The sequence below is a fragment of the Cylas formicarius genome, unplaced genomic scaffold, assembly GCF_029955315.1.
Source record: "Cylas formicarius isolate icCylForm1 unplaced genomic scaffold, icCylForm1.1 PGA_scaffold_12__32_contigs__length_19106922, whole genome shotgun sequence".
In the NCBI taxonomy this organism is placed as follows: domain Eukaryota; kingdom Metazoa; phylum Arthropoda; class Insecta; order Coleoptera; family Brentidae; genus Cylas; species Cylas formicarius.
Genome location: NW_026844225.1, coordinates 12022179 through 12046844, shown reverse-complemented (window position 1 = coordinate 12046844; position 24666 = coordinate 12022179). Strand labels below are relative to the sequence as shown.

Below are 24666 nucleotides of genomic sequence, written 5' to 3'. Positions count from 1 at the left end.
AATTTTATCGGAAATTACTTGGACTTCAAGTTATAGTTTAGTGTACTTTGAAGATACTTGTGTGATTGAGAAATAATATCAATTTTCTTGTATATCTATAATAAAGTACTTTTGTCCCAATTTAAACGGCGTTAAATATTTAACAAGATTGCTATTGAAAAATCGTAGCTGGGCGGGGCAAGTTCGTAGCGCGAAGCAGATTTGTATTTTGAAAAGAAGCCCCTTGTGGTTTCTTGTCGTAGACAGACGCGTTGCTCCTGCGGACCACTATGGAGCTTTTGCAAAATCGATGTAATTTTATTGTGCATACACTCTGTATAAACTTGCACGTCTCGCTGAACTTCAAAGTTACGGCAAACTTTGGTAAATATTAAAATTGCTTACAAATAATAGCGATTTCCAATGATATTTTTTCAAATATTTCGGGCACTCTGTATGACAGAAGAAAGCTGGAAACCTCTCTCGACACGGTTTACGATAATGTTCAAATCAAATTATTGCTTCTTTAACAGTTTTTAATTTATCTCCAATAATTTACCCACAAAACAGGAATTTTTTATGATATTTTAGATTTTTTGCCCATACAAGACACACACTGTGTATAATTCAAAGAATGTTCGAAATAGAGGTTATAGCCCTGGATCTCCCACATTTTCTGGTATATGATTTTGTCCAATAGAGTAAGTCGTATTCAATAAAATAGTTGTTTTCTGAAACCATGCAGTACGTGGTAATAGTAAATGACGTCATCGCGTCTAGATTGAGGGCGAGAAATGGTGATTTTCATTTGGATTTTTTCAAATATCTCGACCAGCGTATGTGATAGACGAAAACCGTAAATACAAAAATTGTATATTCCACAAATTTTGATTTACGGCAAATAATTTATTCTGGAAAAGAACAAATTTCAGAGTCTTTTATATTTTTGCCTATAATGAAAAACCCTGCAAGTAATCGAAAAAATGCTTAAAATTAAAGTTATAGTACCGGATATTCAAGAATTTTGTCAATCGGGTTAATAGTTTTTGAGGAAATATATTTTTTTCTGGATGTCAAAATAACAAAAAAAAAAATTCAAAAATTAAAAAAATATTTTGTGAAATATTATTTATAATTTATATTGTTTAAATGCGGACGCGGACCTTTACTTCGCTGCTAAGTTTGAAGTTGATATGTGCAAATGTTCTACCAGTTTGTTCGATATTAATTTTCGGACATGGTGCTCATTTTAACTTGCAGATTTCGGATTTTTAAGTTTTTGGTTACTTGGTTTCATTATTTTTAAATATTTTTATGTATTTTATTGTTTACAAAATTTCGGTTTGGTTTTGGTGGCTAATATAGGATAAATAGACTTAATTGTAACTTTTTTTAGTAATAATTTTATTTATCAAAGAATTATCGCTATTATTGTGAGAAGATATTTGTTTTATAAAAGTCACCTCAGATCAGTTAAATATTTAACTGTACATTTACAGTTATTATATTTCAGTGTCGAAATATTGGTGACGAAATTTTTAAATTGCAGATGTCGATATGCCTTCCGAGAATATCTATTACGACGTGAAGTCACGACATTTCTTTCGATTGTCTTCCATCGAGAATGTGCTGATAAATAAAAAGATGAATGGGAACGAAAATCAAATGTGGAATCTCAAGAGCAGCGTCGCGAATTCGGCCCAACAAGGCAGTAAAAGTGAAGTTAGACGTCTAGCATTCAGAAGTAATGGATGCACGTGCCAACAACTTACTTGTGGGTGTTGCCTCGGAATTAACCTAAATCAGTTTCAGTTTAACAGGGAAGGTGAGTTAACTAATTATACAGGCGCTGTTTGGTTGTCAGAATCGCTGTCTGCGTGTAAAATGAAGCCCTAGGTCGGTATAAAACTTGCCGAAATTTATAGCGTATCAAGACGGAAGTAGATTAATCGGAAATTAAAATTAAACGTATATTCAACAGTCGATCGATACGCTTGTTGTAAGCTTTAATTAACAGTGATAGACTATTGTCGTAATTAGAATGGATAAATGAGCAAAATTGACAGTAATATAAATTGAATCGAATAGTGGCTTTGGGAGTTTTGATTGGCTTTAATATAATAATGGTTGGTGCTCCACCTAAAGCAGATTTCGATCTCGAGTAGCACTTACGACCCCTTGCCAAACCCTTTGTCAATAATGTGTTTAACACGGTCAATGCTTATTTGTAATGCTGTCAACATATCTTTCACCTACAGAAACGGACTAATATTGGCGGTCTCTTTGTGAAAATTATATCTCGAAAGTCCAGCGGCCGTAGCGAGGACAAAATTTATTCCAATCAGTTGTCGTAAACAAAAACAAACAAGTTAAAGTTACTTAAAATACGTCATACCGCGACATACAAAATCACTTCCAAGGGATGGAACGTTAACTAGAATCTCTACTTACTAATTATATAAGACAAGGTTATTACCCGTATTTAGCAAACATACTTGAGTGTTTAGCTCGGCGTGGCTGGTTTTGTACAGGAATATCACCTTAAAATGAACGAAGACTTTAACGCTGTATAGCGACACTTTATGATTAAACAGATAAAGCAAGGGAGCAATCTCGTTTAGAAATAAAATTTCCCTACAGTTATGCTTCTTCCAAGGCCAGCAAGATGCCTATAGAACGGATATCAAATCTGAGGAAGCGTAAAGGAATTTTAATTTGATATATTTTGATGAATTAGTTTATTGATTTTGTTTGTTATATAAGTAATTAATTTACTTATTCATTTTGGGAGTTAATTTTCAAAGAAGTAAAATGAGTGAGTTTCAAGTCAATTTTAATTTTAATTTCATTTTAATTGGCATTAAAAATGATACCATCTTGGGGGTGATGGCTTCATCTTTTTCTTCATCAAAGAAATACCACCTCCTCGCTGGATCTTCTTCCAACTGTTATATTGTTCTTTGCTATTTTTGGCAATCTTTCATCGTTCATCCTTCTTCTTCTGTTCTGACCAACTTTGCCACAGCTGGATTCCGCTATATTCCTTAAGGTTTTCATTTCTCATACTGTGGTATAGCGATTTTGTGGATCTCGATCTTGTCTTTACTGCATAAATCCTTGCTTTGCTCTCAGTGTTTATATTGTTTATATTTGTTTATATTTGTTCCTTCATATCCCTTTCAAATTTCCATCGCACCACATAAATTGATTGGTCTGTTCAAAGATTTTCGTATCGCTCTCTAATTTACATCTATCGAGTTTTTAGATGAAGTAACCATTATAATTAATATTTTTTGTAATGCTTTCCATTATAACATTGAAGATTAATGGGCTGATGGGAACCTCTTGTCTGATTAATGTTTAGTTCTTTAGCTAGTAACTGTCTAACGTTTACTACTTGGAGTGCATATTTTTTATACAAAATATAAAATTCTTTAGCAAAGAAATTTATATGATTATTTAAGGGCATTTTTTTAATTATCTGTTAAAATAGTTGCTAAAAGGTTGCTCCAAACAAAATTCAGTTGAAATTGAAAAGTGACACTAAACCAGTTTGAATTTATCAAAGAAATCTACATAATAATTGCTATTTTGTGTATAAATACCACGAATTTTCATATTTTCCCTATACTCTTGCTAGAGGGAAAATGAAGGACTATAGAAAACAGACTTCCTGTTACGAAGTAGACCCTAATTGGAAGTATGAGTTGTTAAGTCCTGCTGTAAGCCTTCGGGTTTTTGAGATTTAGACAAGTATAAAAGTAATTTACTAGGTCTCGTAAAAGTTCTCATAATCGACGCGCTTTGGAAAAATAATAAACTTTATATTCGACGTTCCTTAATTGCAATGAACTATTGTCGATTTTTGCAATCGCATTTTATTTCCCGGTACCAGACCGACATAATATGTTTTATAATAAATTTATGACGATTTACTACACGAAAAATAATATTCCCGGCTGGAAAAGGCTGACCGTTGTCGATTTAAAAGATTGATGCGAACAAACTGAACAAACCGTGTAAAACTGATTGGTGCGTTTTCAATGTTATTAATTACACTAGAAGCTCTGGATAAAGTTAATACCCTCATTTGTCAAAAAAATTAATAAATAAATCTGAATCGAAAATGTACAAAAAAATACAAAGCTCGTTCGGGGCCGACAACAAAGTAACACGTAGCTCGAGGCAAGATTAAATTACTTATATAATCGAGAGTTTGGCCTACATCCTCAAAATTAATTCCGTTACACTCGAACATTACCAAATTTTGCACCCGTTAACATATTAGACGAATACATTGATTAGTCTCGGTGTTAAAGCAAATTAAACGCCAGGCGATGAAAATTTAACAATTTCCGAAACGAAGAAACCGTTTTGTTAGAGTATTCTCTAATTAGAAAATTTTATTTTGGTTCCAATTTTCTTGTTTGAGTTTTCAATAGCAAAAATCATTTCCTGTACTAATTTATTGTCTAAAAGGCAACAACTTATTACCGTGAATCCGTTTTTTTAGTTTTTGTAGTTATTAAATACGTCATCGAGTTACCTGCATGGATTTCATCTTTCGCAACATTCTAAGAGATCTCCATTACGGAAGCTAAGAAAAATAAGATTTGATTCTGTCTGAAACAACATAACTGACTTTAAATCCCTCAAATACATTGTACAATGACATTGACAAGCTTGAAGATTGTCTTTACGTCGTATTCGATTGTTTTTTTAAAAGTTAAAAGACGCTTGGATAAAAACTTGATGGCCGGATACTTCCCATCGAGTAATCCCAAAATAGCGTTCACGCCAGAAAACATTCCCTTGTTCCCGATATAATATATTCTAAGGGGGAAGCAAACGTCTCTGGATCCATATCAACCGAAAACATGGCAAGTGCATCACGAAAAAAGGGGTCCTCTCCAATTTGTTCCACAAATTGCCGTTTATTGCTTTTCTACGTTGAGAATTTGGATCGGTGGGAAAAATGTTTTTGAGTTGGTCTCATGTTTCTCGCAATTTGGTGTGACCAGATAGCGAAAACCACTTGGGATCTAACAAAAGCAACAAACAAAAGATGACTTTTTGTTAAAATAATGTCAATTATTGCATTTTGAAATTGGTTGGGGTTTTTGGAGTAAAATTATAGGAGGTCTTTCACACAAATTTTTGTTCACAAGCAAGTTACAGGCTATTCTTCTTCTTCTTCTTATTCCTACGTTAAGTCTAATGACTTGTATTTAATGAGTAATATTTAATCTTATTTGTGATTCTGATGACTTGCCATCTCTTTTGTGGTCTTCCTCTTGATATTTCCCCCTCTGGTTTTCCATCTCTTGTGATCTTTGATAATCTGTGCTCTTCCATTCTCGTTACGTGTTGATTCCAATTTCTTCTCCTCTCTTCATCTTACTATATCTTGAATATTACATTGTTGCCGGATATTTTCGTTTCTTACATGGTCTCGTCTAGTCTTTCCTATTATGCATATTAATGTTTTCATTTCAGTTGTTCTTAGTGCCTGTTTTGTTTTCTTTGTATCATCTCTGGTTTCTATGGCATGCGTAAGTATTGGTCTAATAGATGTTTTATAGATTCTTGTTTTCGTTTTTATTCCTAGATGTTTATTTCTCCACACTATATCCCTTAATGCTGTGGCTGCTGCTTTCTTTACTTGGTATATCGTCTCTCCGTAAATATCTCGGTGGCTTGTCACATCTACTCCTAAGTATCTTGATGACATTACTTGCTTTATGATTGTCCCTTCTATCTCCAGCTTACATCTTATTGGTTCCTTAGAAACTGTCAGACATTCAGTTTTCTCTGTTTATATTACCATATTGTATTCTTTTGCGGTTAGTCTTTTTACTTTTTATATCATCTTGACCATTATAAGTTAAATAGAAACGGACTTAAGCTATCTCCTTGCCTTATTCCTGTGTTTACCTTTATTTCTTCAGATACCTTTCCCTCAGCTTTTATTTTAGTGGAACAGTTGTAATTGAGTTCTTCTATGATTCTAATTACTTTAGGAGATACATTTTTTTCTTTAAGTAAGTATAATATGTCATTAAGTCGTATTCTATCAAACGCTTTCGTTAGGTCCACGAAACACATGAGGATAGGGTTGTTGTATTCTATTGACTTTTCCACTAACTGGCGAATTATAAAGATGGCATCTGTTGTTGATCTGTTATCTCTAAAACCTTGCTGTTCTTCGCATATCGAAATTGTTGCTCTTCTGCTATGATTTTGGTGAAAATTTTCGATATTGTATCTAGCAATGATATTCCCCTATAGTGAATCTTACCCAATATTACTCTTTGATTGCTTTTATCCTTGCATTCACCCTGTTTCTTGTTGCTATATAGTTTGCGATCTTCTGATGTTTTGTTGCTTCTATATTTTAAGTATGCGTCGCTTTTTTCTTTGCATACGACTATTTTGACCATGGTTTGTTGACTTTGTTGTTATTTACATTCATCTTTCTTGTTCCAAGTGCATCTCTTGAAGCTGTTATTATGTTGTTTGTTATTTTTTTCCAACATTGTTCGTTATGTGTGTTATGTGTTTACAGGCTATTTAAAGTCGATAAAAATTGAATACGAAAAATTTTTGCAGCTTTTGATGATGTTCCAAAAAATAAAAAACTCAACCCTATATACTGCTAGTGTTACCGCAAAAAATTGAATGTCGTGGACAGACTACTACAGTTGCACCAACATTCGATCGGCGAAATTTCTAAAACTGAAAAAGTTATGGACAAAAAGGCACACATTTTACACCTTCAAACAAACCAGTGATCGGAGATACGGAACAGCGACTTTGTTTAATGTAATAAATGACGTTCGTCGACTATAAATTGCAAATGCCTGCAACCCCATTTTCACGCTCGTAAAAATGAAATGAAAAATGTATATATAAAAAAACATTCCCAATTACATTCTAATAAAGATAAGCATAAAACCCGATATTTTATGAAAGTGCTAAATTATACGCTTTGTTGAGAAGTATGTGATTTGCCAAAGCATAATATTTATTAATGGCGCCTCATAGAAGTAACAAAGTTTTTATGCGATCCGATTATTATACGCATATTGAAAAACTAATAAAAAAGAAATTTTCTGAGTGGGTCGTATGTATTTACATAATACACATTTCATTAATTCAAGACGGTTTTAAAAGAGAAAAAAAATCTTTGAAAGTTTCAAGGCGGCTCCTTCCAAGTCGTTAGTGTTAAGTTGAAATTCCCATTGCCGGGTTTCACAGCGATTTAATAGATTATAGCGAAAGAGGAACGAACGGTGGTTAAATAATGCCTTTAACGAAAATGTGGTTCTGGAGCACGTACAAAAAGCCTTTTTAAATTCTCAACTTGTTAACGTCAAATAATCCTATAGAAAATATCGTCTTACAAAATGCCTAAACAAACGCCAACGAGGCTCAAATTAATCGCTTAGTTAAATTCATTTCGGATTTGTTTCTGCTCATCGTATTTCACGGAAACGTTTCGCGAAAATTGCAAATTAGTCACAATTCGTTCCCTTTGATCCCAGCCATTTTTTTAGTACCCATCGGCATTTATTGTAACCTTCACGAGTGTATTTTTTATCGCAATTAATGAAACGAATTTGATAAGAGTTTTATGAAAAAAATGAGACAGAAACTATATATATAGAAATTATAAGATATTATGTTTGAGCCTTTCATCAAAAAGAAAACATTATAATTACCTAATTATCAAATCTAATCGGGATTGGTTTGCGCAGTAACGAAACCGCATTTATTATATTTAAATAACTACAGGCTGTCATTTATGCGACTTCTGAACTAACCAAGGTAATTAACAAAAGGTAAATTTCCAAAGGAAGATAAGAAAAACATTAAAAAAAATACTTATTCCATATTTGGATAATATCTTCAGTGTTAGGAAGGTTAGGAAGTTTTAGTCTGTAGATCATGTCAAAGACATTCTCAATTGGCTTAAGATCAGGAGTGGTTGCTGAAAAAAGAATTTTCAACAATGTATCTCCCTTATCTGCTGTTAAACTGTCATTGCGAATGACTACCAAGTCAGTGCGGGCAGTTAAAGAGATTTCTCACCAAATAATCTGGTGTTTTTGAAGTTACACTGGACATAGTTGTAGATATATAATATCTAAAGTTTCTTTTTGGTCAGAATAACTAGGGACTTTTTAATCTATCTCAACCGCAACACTTTGATTTGTCCAGTCATTATGTTGTTATTAAAACATTCATATTTTTCATCGTAGGCAAGCTATTTAGTTTAGATTTTCTTGCATCAGTTCTTGGTTCGTGTCAGTTCAGAAAATTACTAGATCAATACCTGCCTTGAAAACTTCTGGGTTAACTCCAAAGGTATAGAACAAAACCCAGTAACTAATAAATTTAAAGTGTGGCCATATGAGTTTTGTCTGGTTTATAGTAAGTTTTAAACATATTTTGGATAAACGGCTTATAAAATGTATTATTTAAAATAAAAATATAATTGAAACCTAAAGAAAACTATCAACAACATCTAAACACGATCAAGTTAAACTAATTTTTAACTGAGGGTCTCAGTACTAAATTGCAGCTGTAAAATTGTTTACTTGTTAGGAGTTTACAGTTGTTTAACAATAAATTATCTCGCTCGTACGTAATTTAATGAATTGAATTAATTAGTTTTATTAATTCATAAAGAGGAATTGAAATAAAACTGTAATTATACAGAAAAACTCTAAAGCCAGTAACAAAGAAAAATAATATATAATTGATATATGGCACTCGCTGTGATCTAAAACTAGTTTCAACTAGTGAAAAGTAACTGGTGAAAAATATTGGGTTTTTACTAGATTATCTGACAATTCTAGTTTTAACCTGTTAAAAGCAGTTGTTCCTAGGGATGGTAGCACCAAATTTATTACTAAATCAATACCTACCCTAAAAACGTATGCGTCTCCCCCAAAGTTATATAACTAAAAATGAATAATTAATAAATTTAAAGCGTGCCCATAGGAGTTTTGATTGGTTTCTGATAAGTTTCAAATGTATTTTTGAGCAAACAACATATTAAATCAGAGAAAAAATAGCTCAAATTTAGTTGGCGAGATTTCAGTTAAAACCATTTTTTTCCAGGAAAATGAGTTTTAAGAATTCTTTGCATGCGATTCTATAAAAAAAAACTAATAAAAATAGAAATAGAATCAATAAATAGTTTTTAACTGAGGGTCTCAGTACTAAATTGCAGGTATAACTCAAATATTTTAGTTGTTAGGAGTTTATATTAGTTTAACATTAAATTATCACGCTCGCACGTAATTTAATGAATTTAATTTATTACTTTAATAAAACTAATAACTTTCTTGTTCTAGTCTTATTCGTAACTTTCATTGTTCAGCTGACTTGCGCCAATATCAGTCATAACAATCAAATAATAAAATAAATAAAAAATAAAATAAAATAAAAAATAAAACCATAAAATAATAAAATAATAAACAAAAAACCAATAACATCAATTGATTGATTGAGTAAAATGTAACTAATAAACAAATCGAGTTTCAATTATGATTATCAGAAAATTCTAGTTTCAACCATTTAACATATATATGGTTGCCGTTCCGTGTCAGGGTTTGTTTAGTACGAATTTTGCAACTAGTTGAATATAGCATAGGACGGAGAAGCTTATATTATTTTCATTTACGAGTAAAGCGATACGCTTACAGACCGCCGATGTATACGAACGCTCGGAGTATCTCAACCTTTGTCAGAATTTCGCAAAGGGAGTATATATTTCATTTGGTTCTCGGTAATCCGTTGAAGTAACAAACCGATGAAACGATAAAATTGAACTTTAGCGCGTCAAATTCTTCGAATCGGAGAAACTGAAGCCGTAAATGCCGAATGCCCAACAACATTCTTCAGTGCTTCCGGTCTGACAAACGAAAATTTATTTTACTTTGGCAGGACTGATAAATGGGCGTATCGTATACCGACGAATTTATTTATCTAAGAAAGTGTTAAAGTTGAGGTGAATTCCTGATTGATTAATTTGTACCATTATTAAATCGACGTTGTTCGCTTTTATCCAAACTTTCGCCCTCCGGCCTTTAAATATTTTATGTTTTCGAGGTGCCTTTTATATGTTTTATTGAATCCACTTTTTATCGTTTAATAACATAATAAAAGCAAAACTAGACACAACTTTAAAGAGGATAGATTGTTAGATTGTTACTTTTGAAAATCGATGAAATCGAATTTTTCGAAAGCAAAAAAGCTCGTAAAAAAATTTTTGATTTTTTTTTGTCATTTTGGTTTCGAGAAAAAAATATATATATTCTAGAAAACTATTAACCAAATCGACAAAATTCTTAGATGCAGAAGATATTTCAATCATTTTTTCAATTATGTACAGGGTTTTTCAATTAAGTATAGACAAAAATCTAAAAGAGTCTGAAAATTGTTCTTTTCCAGAGTAAATTATTTGCCATAAATCAAAATTTGTAAAAAATATGGCTAAGTGGTCCAAACGATGTTGTAAGCAACACCAAGAGCTACAATTTTTTTATTTACGGTTTTTGTCTATCACGTACGCTGCTCGAGATATTTCAAAATATCCATATGAAAAATGCTATTCCTCGCACTCAGACCAGTTGTGCTGACGTCAAAATTTTTTTTCTCGAAAACCATTTACTCTGCTGGAAAAATTTATGTACTAAGAAACGTGAGAGATGCAGGGCTATAACCTCTAATTCGAACATTTTTTGAATTATATATAGGGTGTGTTGTTTTTGGGTAAAAGATCTGATAATTTGATTTAAACAATACCATAAACTGGATCCTTAGCTATAATTTTCTGATTTACTGTTCCTGTCTATTGTACAGGGCGGGCGAAATATTTAAATAAAAATATTATTTTAAATCCCTATTACTCTTAGGAATTTTTATATTTACCCAAGTTTGCCATAATTTTGAATTTCGGCTACCGTGAAAGTCAATTTATAGAGGGCGTATGCACAATAAAATTACATTGATTTTGCGAAAGTTCCATAGTGGTCCACAGGAGCACCATAGAAAAACAATTAGTCCTTTTTTGACAAGAAACCGCGAAGCGTCTTCTTTTTGAAATATAAAGCTGCTTCGCGCTACACGCTAGTATATTATAGAAATTCTCGAGAATAATTTAATGGAAAATATCCAGATTTATTAATTGTATAACCAATTTGGAAGTCATATTCTCCAGTTTAAATACGTTTGAAGATTATTTCCTTCTTTCATACAGCTTTCTAATTCTATTTTATACTTAAAATAAAATGTAATGTTATTTTTTCTTAAAACATTGGTATATTACCAGATTTCTGATATTCATTGGAGGATAGTTTCTTTGTCACTACTACTATAATGATTCTTCAGATTTTTTGAAAATAAATATCAAAAAAAAAATTATTGGCTAACTATCTTAGTGGTAATTTTTAGAAAAATCGAGGTTTAGTGGTAATCCTTTGGCATTATAGTGAGGTAATTACACTGAAGATACGACGGGAAATACATGGAACTTAGTTCCTGTCCAAATAGACAAATATGGTGCAAAATGAGGGACGTCTTGGAAAAGCTCATTAGAAAATTAATGATGAAATATTTCTTTCTTTAAGTCAGCAGTCGGATATGTTAAATTGGCCAAAAAAGGTATTTAAGTAAATAAGGGATATATTTTCTATAATTATTGGATAAGACATGGGCCATTGTCACTTATTAAAGTAATGAAATTTAAAGACTTACTTATGTCGAGTATTTTAAACATTTTTAACATTTTTCAATTTTAGCAAGAAACAAAATTATATCATTTCGATTGCACTTATTTGTTAATTTGTTGATTTTATTTTTGTTATTTTTCTCTAAATGTAGTTGAAAAAATAAACAATTAAAAAATTTTCACTCGTTACTTAAGCTATTTCATTGCAAATGCAGTGGTAATTAATATAAATCGGATGGTAGTTAGTTGTAATTCTTAAGGTGATTTCCAGTAGAGGCGGTAACTTAGTTTACAAAGATCCACTACTTGAAATCCCCCTCGGGTTACTCTATATCCGGATTGGACTGAAAGTTAATTGGATAACGGGTCATAATTACGCAACCGATGCATAAATCGGTGTAGATTTCTTAATAAAGCTTCCCCAACTTAGCATATAACGGACCTGTTTCATGCATAGCCGAAAATCTCTTAGGGTAAACTCGTGGAACGAATTAATCAACTTCCACCCTCTCTTGAAATAAAATTAATGAGCTTTCACTTCGGTTGGCGCTATTTTCACTTGCCGGTCCGAGCAGAGATTCAAAATCACCTCATGTGTTCTTTATTCGACGGGCAACAATCACTAAATAGAGCGCGAATTTTGTAAATATTAAACGAAGACGTGGCTAAAGCTATTTCGACGTTACCCTCGAGATATCTCGACAAATCAAAACGAGCGCAAAAGTGAAATTATGAGCAGCCCCTCAGCAAACATACTTATTATTATAAAAAAGTTGATCCCGAAACTAGTCTTGAATTCAGCGCCTCAGGTGCGGGAATTAATTTCGAAAAGAAACGGCTCTTATACGAAGCAAAATTTCACCAATTTTCTCTTAAAGGCGGTGTCGTAATAGAGTCGCGGAACTTGTAAAACTTTTCACGCAGTCTGAATAAAGCATTGTCGTCCGCAAAGTATGTTCTTTTATCTCGAAAAAGTTTTCCAGACGTATCGGTGCAGAGCGCCTTCAGGATGAAAAATAATACCGACCGACCGACCCCTATTCAATGTTAATTAAATACCCAGTAGTAATGGCATCCCGCTTCCCCGACCTCCCCGAGCCAGTCGTGACTGCAGTTAGACAATGCATAACGGAAAAATATAAATTCGAATCCACCGTGGTGGAATTGCATTTTATTTTATATATAGTGTCAAAGTAATATTAATATTCATTTATTATTTGTTATAGAGAAAAATCTTAAATACGAAAGTTATAGGTGAGATGAAAAGAAACAATTTAAAATTATAGAAATATACAGGTTGATTCATAAGTATGTGGCAAATCAATTTTATATTTTTAATGAAACTGTATATTATAGAATTAATAGATACTCGCTTTTATACTCAATCACCCCATGTAGGGTTATTATGGCCATTTTTTTGCCAAAAATACCCTACACTTTTAACACCGACGTTGCCGATTAATACAAAATTTAATGCGGAAATAATTGATAAAACCCGAGATTTAAACAAAAGGAAAATTATGAACTGAACAACGTTAGAAAAACAATTTAAACAGCATTTTACGCTACGGATGATGTTAAAAATGAAATTTTAATATTGCTAATAATTTCAGAAAAAGCACTTAAAAACTAAGGACAAAACTTCAAAACAAAAAAGAACTGTTTAATTAAGTCTCACTTTATTTATTGCTCGACTTCGATACACGTTCTAGTCTAGTTGGTTGGGCAGAATTCGCTAGCATTTGACTCTCCTTATCCTCTATTTCATGTCGTCTTTTGTCGTACGGGCAGCTTTATAAACCTGATCTTTAACATATTGCCGCAGAAAATAGTCCATCTTTGTTAGATCAGGACTGGGATGGCCTAAATTATTTAAGTAGTTCGTAACTTGCTGGGCATGGTGTGCAGCAGCTCGATTATAAAGGAACCACGTTCTCTGCGTCACTTCGTTTGGAAATCTAATACAAAATTGACAGGTTTCAAATAATTAATTATTTGCATGGCCAATTTACATTTGCAACGTGAAAATATTATTTACACTTCAGTAATATGGAATAAATGGAATGGAGGAAACATTTTTCACGAAATTAAAAATTGACCTTTTTGTTTATATTTTTCCTGGCTTATTGCGATACTTAGACAAATTTTCGGAGTTTTCTTGGTAAAAATCTGTATACGTCAAATATACTAAGTTTAGGTATAGGGAATGCTTAATGAAATTGAAAGAGCATTAATAGGAGTAATTAATGGACGTATAATATACATTTGTTTTATTCAATAAAATTAATATTTACTTTGACTCATCCTATATAAAGGATTCGAACTAACTTCAAGATAAGTATAGTATGACTGTACTACTTTATAAAATTGTTGACATAATAAAATTACAGCTGTCGCAAATAGCGTCGACAACGGTCGAATGTACCTTACAATGCGCAAATAGTTATCAAAAACGCGCTAATTTTTTGAGCCGATTGGTATTATATCAACCAACTTTTTAGTCATTCCATGTTCTATTTAATTGAAATTAAACTTGAATTTATGAAAATACCTGCGATAAGTATGTTGATGACTCTGGCCGCTCAATGCGGTCCTTAATACTTGGGCCATATTATCGTATAGTACATTGTTTTTATTATTTACCTTAGTAACAGAATTTACTAAATACAGATGGTTTTGAAGTATGTGGTGCTAAGAGGAGCCTCACTCTACAAGGCAATTTTTTATTTCCACTGAGATAGCTTTTCTGTTGCAACCCTATTAAGAGTGTTATCGTTTAATATTCTTCAGTTGTTTGCTACTCTGGGCACCAGGAATGTAGTAGTACAAATAAAACTAGAACAGTCGCCTCCTTAATTATCACGATTACGTACTTAAAGTGGTTTTATATTTCTATTAGAATTTTTCTTTGATAATTTGTTATATTTTTGTTACATATTTTTCCTTTATGTTATATAATTTATTACTATGTAACTAATGGATAATACCGTATAGTGAAAGTGACAAGATCAACGCAAAGTATAAGGAAATATTTTCTTTTATTGAAATTATTTGTCTCGTTTGCTTAAAAATATATACTCGGGATCTGTTTTTTTTTTAAACTAGTGTCTGAGTATGACTATCCCATTTCAGGTGGCTGTAGTAGTATGCCAAAATATTTGGCACTGTTTTTTATTTCTATTTGCCATAATTCAGATCTCTGTGTCAGGTGTGTTATTTGTTAAGAACCTTATATTGCGTGATTGCGTATGAAAGGGAGTACCCACTAATGCAGTAATATACAGGGTGTACCGTTTAAAAATATATAAGTTTGGTTTCCCAACTATCTAATAATCGCCCCATATATTTCAAAAAAATTCTTGAATTGTTTTTTAGTCTATAATTTTTGTACTAAATATCGTATATGGGTTTTCCTTGAAGATGGTTATGGGTAAATTGGACATCACAAACGCATAATAATTTATTATAAAATATATATCATTATTAAATAACGATAGATAACACTCTACGGTTGCAAGACATTTTAATCGAATTTGACTAGTCAATTAAGAAGTTGTCAATTGACCAGTCCCAGCACTACACATACAAGATGTAAGGTGGAATCAATTGAATAACTTCTTCATGTACTCTCTAATGATGACATTCTTCTGTTTTATAGTGATCAGCGAGGCTTTCCATCCAGCTACCTCCAGATTTCATCTGTCTGTGGAATTCTCAATATACTGTGCAGCGTTCGCATCTCGAAAGCTCCAAGCTACTATTAAATAATTTTTATTCACGCATTAATATACAATGAAAAGCACACGGTTCATATGAATAAAATAAGATATTTTGAGCCTCCGTTTTTAAACCTATCCTAACAAGAAGGTAGCAGTGCTAGGCAGGAAAAATACACATAAAAAAATAAATACTTAGTACGATCTGTGCAAATAGAAGGACTTACAATTTGGAAATAGTTTACTTAAATATATGATAATAATGCTTCACGCAGGTGTGTGGAAAATGTATTGTTAAGCAATTTAAGAAACTGATCCAATGCATTAGGTATTGTAGCCATGTCATATATAAAGGATCTTTCAAAAATTCCAGAGGTGTTACTTGGAGCGGTGAGCAGGCCTTTAAATCTTAAATTTAAATTGTGAACGTCCTTGCGAAAGCTGATTTTTCTGAAAAGATAGCGTGGAGACTTCAATCTTATAATTTTGTGATAGAGATTAAATTTATGGAGATATCGTCGATATTAAGCCATCGTACTTCTTTCATTTTATGATTAACAGGCCTGCCGCGTTTAATCCCAAAAATGAATCTGAGATAGTATTTCTGGATTTTTTGAATCCGTTCTGAGGCAGCAGTGGTTAAAAGAAGATAAAACTATCGAATCGCACAGGACCTTTTTTAATGATTGATTTAAAATATTTTTAGTACCATATAAGCATTTTAAGTGAGTCCATTGCTGTCCGTGACCATTAAATCTTAGCTTACTGTCGAGCATAAGCCCAAGGTTTCTTGCCTCGGTTTTCAGAGAAATGCACACATTCGATATTTTTATTTCAACTAGTTGACCAACCAAAGGACATTGCTACAGATTTTTTTTGATTTAGGTGGAGTGAATGTTCTAGGGACACCCTGTTAATGATTTCTAGATCATTATTTATGATTTGACAGCTTTCCAAAATTTTATCTCCCGAAAATGAGTAATAAACTTGTGTATCATCTGCATACATTTGGGTTTTGAAATGGTGTATAAAACTAGAAATCGCGGACCTACATATACAGTATAAAAGTGGCACCAAAATGGAGCTTTTAGAAGCATTTTTTGTGTACGACCTTTGCAAGTATTATTGGTTCTTTAATTTGACTATAACCGAATGTTATAACTTTTAGGCGGCAAAACTTAAAATATCGTTTCTATTTAAAGCGATGACTCTTATAGTATTCCACGAATAAAAGGGAATAAAAAAAAATCTCACAGCCTGCGCCCGAGGGAGGTCTTTATTTATTTGATAAACGCGATCTAAATATTAAAATGAAACGGGACCGGATCTCAAGCCATCGCAAGTAAATTTCAAACGTGCATCGGACGAACGAAAACAAAGTGTTTTACGACGCAATATTTGATTTCGGCAAAACGTTAACAGAGATTTTTGCGATTTTTCAGGTTGCATGAATTTTACATATGACCCACAAGAGTTCGCCGTAACAATGGAAATGATTATGGATGAAAATACAGTATTCACCAATTCATTTTCCGGTAAGTATTTTTAAAACAACGCGGAATTTTAAATAAAACTTAGAAATTCAGTTCGAGCGTTCGGCTGCGTTGGATACCGAAGCAAAAAAGTTTTTGTTCCCCTCCAGACGGTGTTTAATTATTTATTGTTTTCGACTCTGTCTAGGGTTGGCTGTTTTGCTGTTGTTCCGCTTGTTGATTGTTACGTTTTATCGAGGCATGTTTTGTTTAATTAATTCTATTGCCGATTGGCCATTAACACTTGAACCAAGATTTTATTGGAGCGATTTATCACGCGCTACGTAAGCTTCATTATCTTTATTAAATCTACAATAGCGAAGCAATAAAGCCACGCAAAATGGTATTATAGAGCCTGTTCGAGAGTAAGGGTTGTAATGGGGGATATTTTACGTGATAACGATAAAAATCTGATAAATATTTCATCGCGATAAGAGCCAATATTGCTTCCCACTCGATAAAATTGACAATCAATTCATTACATCCCCTTATTATTTTTTATTTTTAGTGAATAACGGTCCAACAAATTCCAGACCCCTAAGTCACAAAAACGTTTTTTACTACATATGACAAATGATTCAGCCGAGTGCAGCAACAATGTAAGATTTAAGTAATTGTTCTGTTCCTCTTTCTTTTATCGGTTTATCCGAAAAGAGGAAAGGAATACAACTAAGCAAAACGTGTTCTTATATTCACAATTTCAATTTTTCCTGTCTCCGGATATTCACCGTTTGAAAGCTTAACGAAACAAAATGAATATTTTGGAAGCAATAATTTCAGCTCATTTTAAAGTAATTTTCACAACCAAAGCGAAACGGGTTGGGACTTTATTTATTTTGACGAGCCCTTCAAATAATCAAATAATAGGCGTTTACAGAATTTGCAACAACCATAGTATATCACCAAATATACTCTAAGCAATTCACGGGAACACCGAAAACCATAAACCTTTACAAACTCAAAATATCTCTTAAAACGGATATGTTATAAAAATCCTTAATTGCCCTACAATTTGTTGACCGCCCTGCTGTGACGTTATCCTGTGCCTTTTATGTCTTGATCTAGTTCATTCATCTAAACTAATTGACTTACTATATAGAAAAAACGACAATTATTAATCCAAAAGACTGGGCCTAGCGATTGATTCACATCGGCGGTCTACAGAATACTGTTTGGTGCTTTATTTATTATTTGACAGGAACGTATTCACCTCGAGTAGCTATGGACCTCGTGACTGCCTTGTCGATACAGACATCTCGATATAAGAAATTAAATCCGTTCTCAGAAAAATTTAAATTTATTAGTCTCCTGGGCTTGATACCATTCTTTACAATGGGAGACAGAAAGACTCTAACAATTTCCGACTAACGGTATTATCAAAGGATGCTGCTGTCGGCATTATACAGAAATGCACTTGGACTTGAAATTTTTCGTAGAGCTTTCGACTCTGTCTGTCATAACTTACTGTGGCACAAGTTACAGAACTATGGTGTCAGTTCTGCTTTATCAATCTTATGAAGATCTTATGCGAGAATACTTCAGCCATTTGCCTTTGCCTTTGAGCGATTGTTAGAAAATATTGGTCATAATGTCTCAAAAACCAAAATCATTTCCTTTAGGCGGGGTAGTGCTTTTTTCTAAATAGCAATCCTGTTAAGTAATGAATCAACATAAATATTTCGAAGTTGCTTTTTCTTCTTCGTTTCTTAGGGACATGGCAGAATATTCTGTAAGCAGAGCGCAACAGCGCACAGGTTCTATATATCTAAACTTATTTTTTGGAGAGCGTATTTTTAATAGTATTATTGCCATATTTTTTTATAAAACTTCAATCATCCTGTTGGCTTCTTCAAGGCTTGACTGTAACTTCAGTTCAAACGTTTCCTAATGATGTCGAAATCTAGGACTTCTTCTTCTTGCGACTGGAGTGTGCTATAACTCATTTAAAAGCGACTATACTTAAAACTTGTCTAAATTTTCTGGTCAACTTACTTACAATGGACACCGATAAAGTCCCAAAGCAAATTGCAATAGAAATTTGCTTTCAAATTCTCACGGCCCGATGTTTTATAACAGAACTGTTAATTTACCACTTCACCCAACTAGGATTCTAGAGCAACTTAGATTAAGAAATAATCACTTTGCAAAATGCGCGCATGAACTTCACAATACTGAACTTTGCACTGTATGTAATTTCCATGATAAAACTCTATATAGCGAGGTTAGAACTATCCCGTTTAAAGATGTGGAGTTTTTGTGAAAAACGGATAATCTTACACATAGAACTGGGGTGGATATCTCTGCTGGGTTAATGTCTATTCTAAAACTTAGGTCGTTTCATATCAATCAATAATTTTTTTTGCCTTCTTAATGGTTTTTTGAGAAATCGGGTTAAACGTTTTAATTATTATTATTGCTATTATCTTGTTTTATTTTATTTAAAAAAATGATAGAAATAAATTAAATCATTAATAATACACATTTAGCAGATATTTTATTATCTGGTTTTGAGACTTCTGGAAACTTTACTTACCTAATGTGATTTTTGAATCAAAATAATCATATTTTGAAAATATTTTATATTCCGTTTCAATTTTTTTGTCAGCTCCTTAGTTGGCGCCTTCCTTTCCCTATGTAGTAAATAAATTTAGGGAGATGAAGGAGACATTTTGTTTATCCCCTGGGATTCTTGAAATGAACGAAAATAAATCTCGAACGATTTTTTGTTCCATAACTCACGCTTACGGTGTGGGGATTTTGATTGCCGCTATTAATTCATATTCCGTGTCTTCATATTTGCAGTAAGTGTATAGTCAATAAAAATCCCCATTTTATTGAGTTTTAAAGGCCGGAGGTAGCTTCTTTCCCCATACGCAATATATTTTCAAAGACATTAAAAGAATGGATATTTTATTACACCATCCCATAAAACTTCATCTATGCCTTCGTAGTTTAGCGTTAAAAATATTTTATTATTCGAACTTTTGACATTCTTAAAATAATATATAGCACATCGTAAACTAAATCTATACCTGAACAAAAGGTTATTATTCTGCAATACCATCATACAAGCGCCAAGATATATCAAACGCCATTGCAAAAACCTAGAAATTCACAACAATGGCGGAGTTTCTTTCTGGTTGTGTCACGTGCATGCCCACTTGCATTATACGTGTTTCGATTACATTAAATCTATTACCCCGTGAACTAGTCCTAACTTCAAGCAATAATTAAGCCGGAAATTGTGGTTTACTCAACTTGCTCCAATCATAACTCCAAAATTTCGAAGGTTCGTGTTTTGGTTAGTTTTCGTCGACGTTGAAATTCCTATGATTTACAACATTTCAAACTTCTTACTTCGTCGCATAAAATTTAATTGAGCATACCGGATATGCTACCGCTAAATCGAATTCACCTACGCTAATATACTCAAACTAAACTACTCAATTTAAACCGGAATGCAGAAGGAATAAAAAATGGGAATCGGGAAATCGAGACACACTGCAAAAATTCAGCAATCGGCACCCGACGTCTGTTCGTGACAACTTTTAGAATTAATATTTTCTATTCCCCCATTTGTCTAGACTTTCATGAACTCAAATTCTAACTCATCTGCGCATCAGATATTACAATTGATAGTCAATAAAAATTAACTGACTACATTTTAATGAATAAACGAAAAATGTAAAAACCTCAATAAAACGTTCAGATTTTCACAAGAACCAGTTGTAATTTTGAAATGTGACAGTAGTCCTTCCGATATTGTATTCAACTATCTCACCAGGATTAATTAAAATTTAATGAGGAGAAAAAACAATCATCGAGAAAATAAAAAATAACTGGTATACGGCAGAATTTAAAAAGCTCTTTCCTTCACAACATTTATATTTATATGCAAGAACTAAAATATATTATTTTTTACATATTTTCGGATATTGGAAATAATTTAAAAATCTTTTATGTACTCCGTGTACCAAATAAGACGAACTGGAAAAGCATAGGAGATACGAAAAAAAGTTTCGTACAAAAGTTCCTTGGACTCTCCTGAAGATATAATATAATATAATAAAATAAAATAAATATGTTAAATAAATATATTAAATAAATATAATAAATATAATTTTGTTAATTCAGGGTGTCCGAAAAGTGTCCCCTCCGCCATCAATTTTGTTTTGTTTTACTGAAACACCCTGTATATTTCCAATTTTTTTTTAGACAGAGATTGAGGTTATGTGTTTTGATTGCCCCATATAAAATTGTGACTGATCCCGGTATTGCAACGAAAATTTAACCACAGACTAAGGTGATGATGCACTACTTAATCAGTTTGACAAATGTGCCTCAGCTTAGAGGGTGATGCTCTGCAAAAAATAAGGTAAGTTTCTGATTTATCTTATATTTAAATTTTACTTACTTTTAGAGATATTCGAGGTTTAAGATAACACATTAGGTCACTTGCTGGCAATATTAGATATTTTTTAAATAGCAAAGACACGATACTACTACTTTTAAAAATGTAATACTCGAGATATACCAGTCAAACTTATCGCTGACAATACAGATTTAATAAAATTTCAGAATTCATATTTAAAGAAACATTTAAAATAGTTAATTATCTAGCTTGATTGAAAATACCTAATAACAAAAATAAATAATTAAAGTTTATAGGATAACTAACCAAGGTAACAAATTTCAATAAATTAATCTATAAAAAAGAAGTTAACCAAAAAGCGTTCGTCAATTCGGTCCATAAAGTTTAGTTAAAAATGTTCCTCCTAAAATGTTCACTTCATCTGGCATCAAAACAACAAAGAAATATCAAAATATTTAAAAATGTAGTTGGCTATGACATCACAATCTTTTTTTTACGCATTAAGGTATAAACAAACTTTGACATTTCTGTTTGTTTTTGTTGTTTTCATATTTCTATTTAAAAAGTTGATAGTTGTAAAGTTTTTTGTTAGTATATATTTTATATGTATTTTAGATAAGTTATATTTTTTTGGTTAACCTATTAATCTAAATTTTTTCCAAAATTGCCACGTACTAAATGGACACCCTGTATTGTTAGCAATAAGTTTTGTTCGTATCTTTGCTATTTAAAAAATACCTAATGTGGCCTAATGTGGCCAGCTTTAAATTTAACAAGAATTTATACGGGTGTTATCTTAAACCTCGAATATCTGAAAAAGTAAGGAAAATTTAAATATAAGATAAATTACAAACCTACCTTATTTTTTGTCCTAGAATTGACATCTGAATAGAAATATATAAGCTTTTGTTAATTGAATTCGGCAAAACGGCACCACCTATTTGGGACACCCTGTATAATCTGAGGCGCGTCTGTCAAACTGGTTGCGTAGTGCATCATCTCCGTAGTCTGTGGTTAAATTTTCGTTGCAATACCTGGATCAGTAGCGTCATAACACAATTTTATACGGGGTAATGAAAATGTTACACAAAAAAAAACACCTAACCTCAATTTCTGACTAAACTATGCAAAATTCGAATAAGAATTTGTTAAAAAAGTGTTCCATTTAAAATAATAAAGATGTCAGGGTGACACTTTTGGGACACCCTGTTTCAACAAAATTATAATATTTTAAATCTTCAGGAGAGTCCAAGAAACTTTTGTACGAAACAATTTATCACTACTACTAAAGTATTATACTTATACATTTAATGCGTCCCAATTATCACTGAATACCCTGGATGAAACAAAAAATGCTACGCAATCCACATCTTTTTAAATTAACTTCTCACGAGCACCTCTTTTAATGATAAAGAAATAAAAAAAAGGAATTCAAAAATTCGACACAGATGTAAAAATTCGCCAAAATGCCGCACGTGACACCTTTTAAAATTAATGTTTTCTATTTCAGCGAAGAATCCACCACCTTTATGCATTCCGGTGCCGATACCTTACATTCCGATCCAAGTGGAGACTTGTGCGAAATTGTTTGATATACATACGCCCGGACAAAACTTGCATATGTGTTTCGATTTCGAAACTAGGATCCAGGGGGCAACTGTACTCATCCTGCATTTTGATTGCATGAGGATGGGAACTGACGGCGTCGCTTTGCTTAAACCTGGTGAATCGGTAGGCGGTCCGTTTTTAACAACAACCCCGGAGTCATCACAGCTAGATGCCGATGTCTACGACCAGGTTACGGAAATTAAACGTAAAAGCCCGAAAAACTAGTTTATAGCGAAATGCAATTCTGGCTGTTTCACTTATAACTTGTCAGCAACAGAAAATATTTTCCAAAATACATCTTCTTGTTGGCGTCTACTATATGACATCGTAATAAAAATCGCGTAATCGCTAAGCCATAGAGAAAATTATGAATATTTCCTTAGAGAATACGTTATATATAGATTACTGATAGCTTAATTTACCTGGCATGGAAAAAATGAAAACCAAAACTAACAAATTAGCAATTAAGAATTAAAGAAATAGATTTTTCCAAAATAATTGTATTGACAAACAATGTCCTTTTAACATTCACAAATTAGCAAGAATTTAAATGAATTTTCCTTAAAATGAACTATATAAATAAAGAAAAAAACAAAATTAAAATTAATTAAAAAAAGTTCATTATATTATTAAATTTATGATTAGGGATCATTATAGTTTTGAAATTAATGTTCTTTTTTTTAATGTTATATTTTATATTCCTACTGTTGATTAGGAAATTATTTTCCGCGTGGCTTGTTTATTTTTGTATTTCCCAAAATTAAATAAATAACCAAAATAGTATTTATGGAGGTATTTTATTAATTCCGTTTGAAACATTAATTTAAGCTGATAAAAAGAAATCTATGATGCTCCGATATACCAAAAATAATATTGCAGGCTGTTGGCAATTGAAATGTGTTTCAATAATTCGAACTATAATCAAATGCAACAAAATATTTTTTTATTTATATTGTTCATTTACTTGACAATCTGACATATACGTTATATTTTTACAATATATGATGTGTAGTTCACTATAGGGTTTTGTTTTTCAAATCTTTAACAATAGTTTGTAACGCTCGTAGCGCAGTTTTCAAACATATTGAATATTTAAGGTAAGTTGGTTTAGTTCAAGTTTGCGTGTACAGCTAAGTAAATATTAATCAAACTATACTCGTATGGGGATTCATTAAATTTCAGGATCGTGTGCACACTGGAAAGCAAGAAAAAAAGATTAATTTCATAGCCCAAAACGGTATCCCAATATTGTCAAAAATTAAGGGAAAAATGAATAGTGACTCACATAATGCCGTTTTAAAAGATGTCCAACAATAAAATTTTAGTTTAGTCGCTGCTGACTATAAGAGTCCTTCCGGTAGCCATTTTATTCTTCGTGTCGAGCTATAAAATAAATCTACCATAGAATTCTAAATCCATTAACAGGCGAGGACTTCGTTTTATCTATGTATATATTTTTAAATTTTAAAAACAGGCCTTAATAATCACATTCTTGACAGTACAGTGCGTTCCACTTATCTTTATAAAATTTTAATTGGCTGTAACTTTTTTGTTTCTGGAGATATCAAGGTAAACCAAAAAACAAAATGTAGGATTGGTAGCCAATTTTTTTTCCAAGGGACGTATAAAACAAAATACTATCAATGTTCTGACATATAAGCCTACATCATATTTTTTATATGGAACACCTTATATGTTATATATGTGTTTAATAGAGTA

General features: G+C 32.2%; 1 protein-coding gene across 1 annotated transcript; it reads left to right on the top strand.

Moving 5' to 3' along the window:
• The first annotated feature begins 1536 nt into the window (after positions 1 to 1536).
• On the top strand, positions 1537 to 23578 carry LOC132695775 (uncharacterized). The gene is made up of 3 exons (XM_060660232.1): positions 1537 to 1804; positions 16878 to 16970; positions 22850 to 23578. Exons 1-3 carry the CDS (start codon positions 1537 to 1539, stop codon positions 23170 to 23172), a joined length of 684 nt encoding a protein of 227 aa, XP_060516215.1. The 3' UTR covers positions 23173 to 23578.
• The last annotated feature ends 1088 nt before the right edge of the window (positions 23579 to 24666 follow it).

Bases quoted from the DNA above. Each gene is read 5' to 3' on its own strand.
- LOC132695775 (XM_060660232.1), top strand. From the start codon at position 1,537: ATGCCTTCCGAGAATATCTATTACGACGTGAAGTCACGACATTTCTTT. The intron at 1,805-16,877 runs GTGAGTTAACTA...GCGATTTTTCAG, and splicing joins GTTTCAGTTTAACAGGGAAG to GTTGCATGAATTTTACATAT. The intron at 16,971-22,849 runs GTAAGTATTTTT...TTTCTATTTCAG, and splicing joins ATTCACCAATTCATTTTCCG to CGAAGAATCCACCACCTTTA.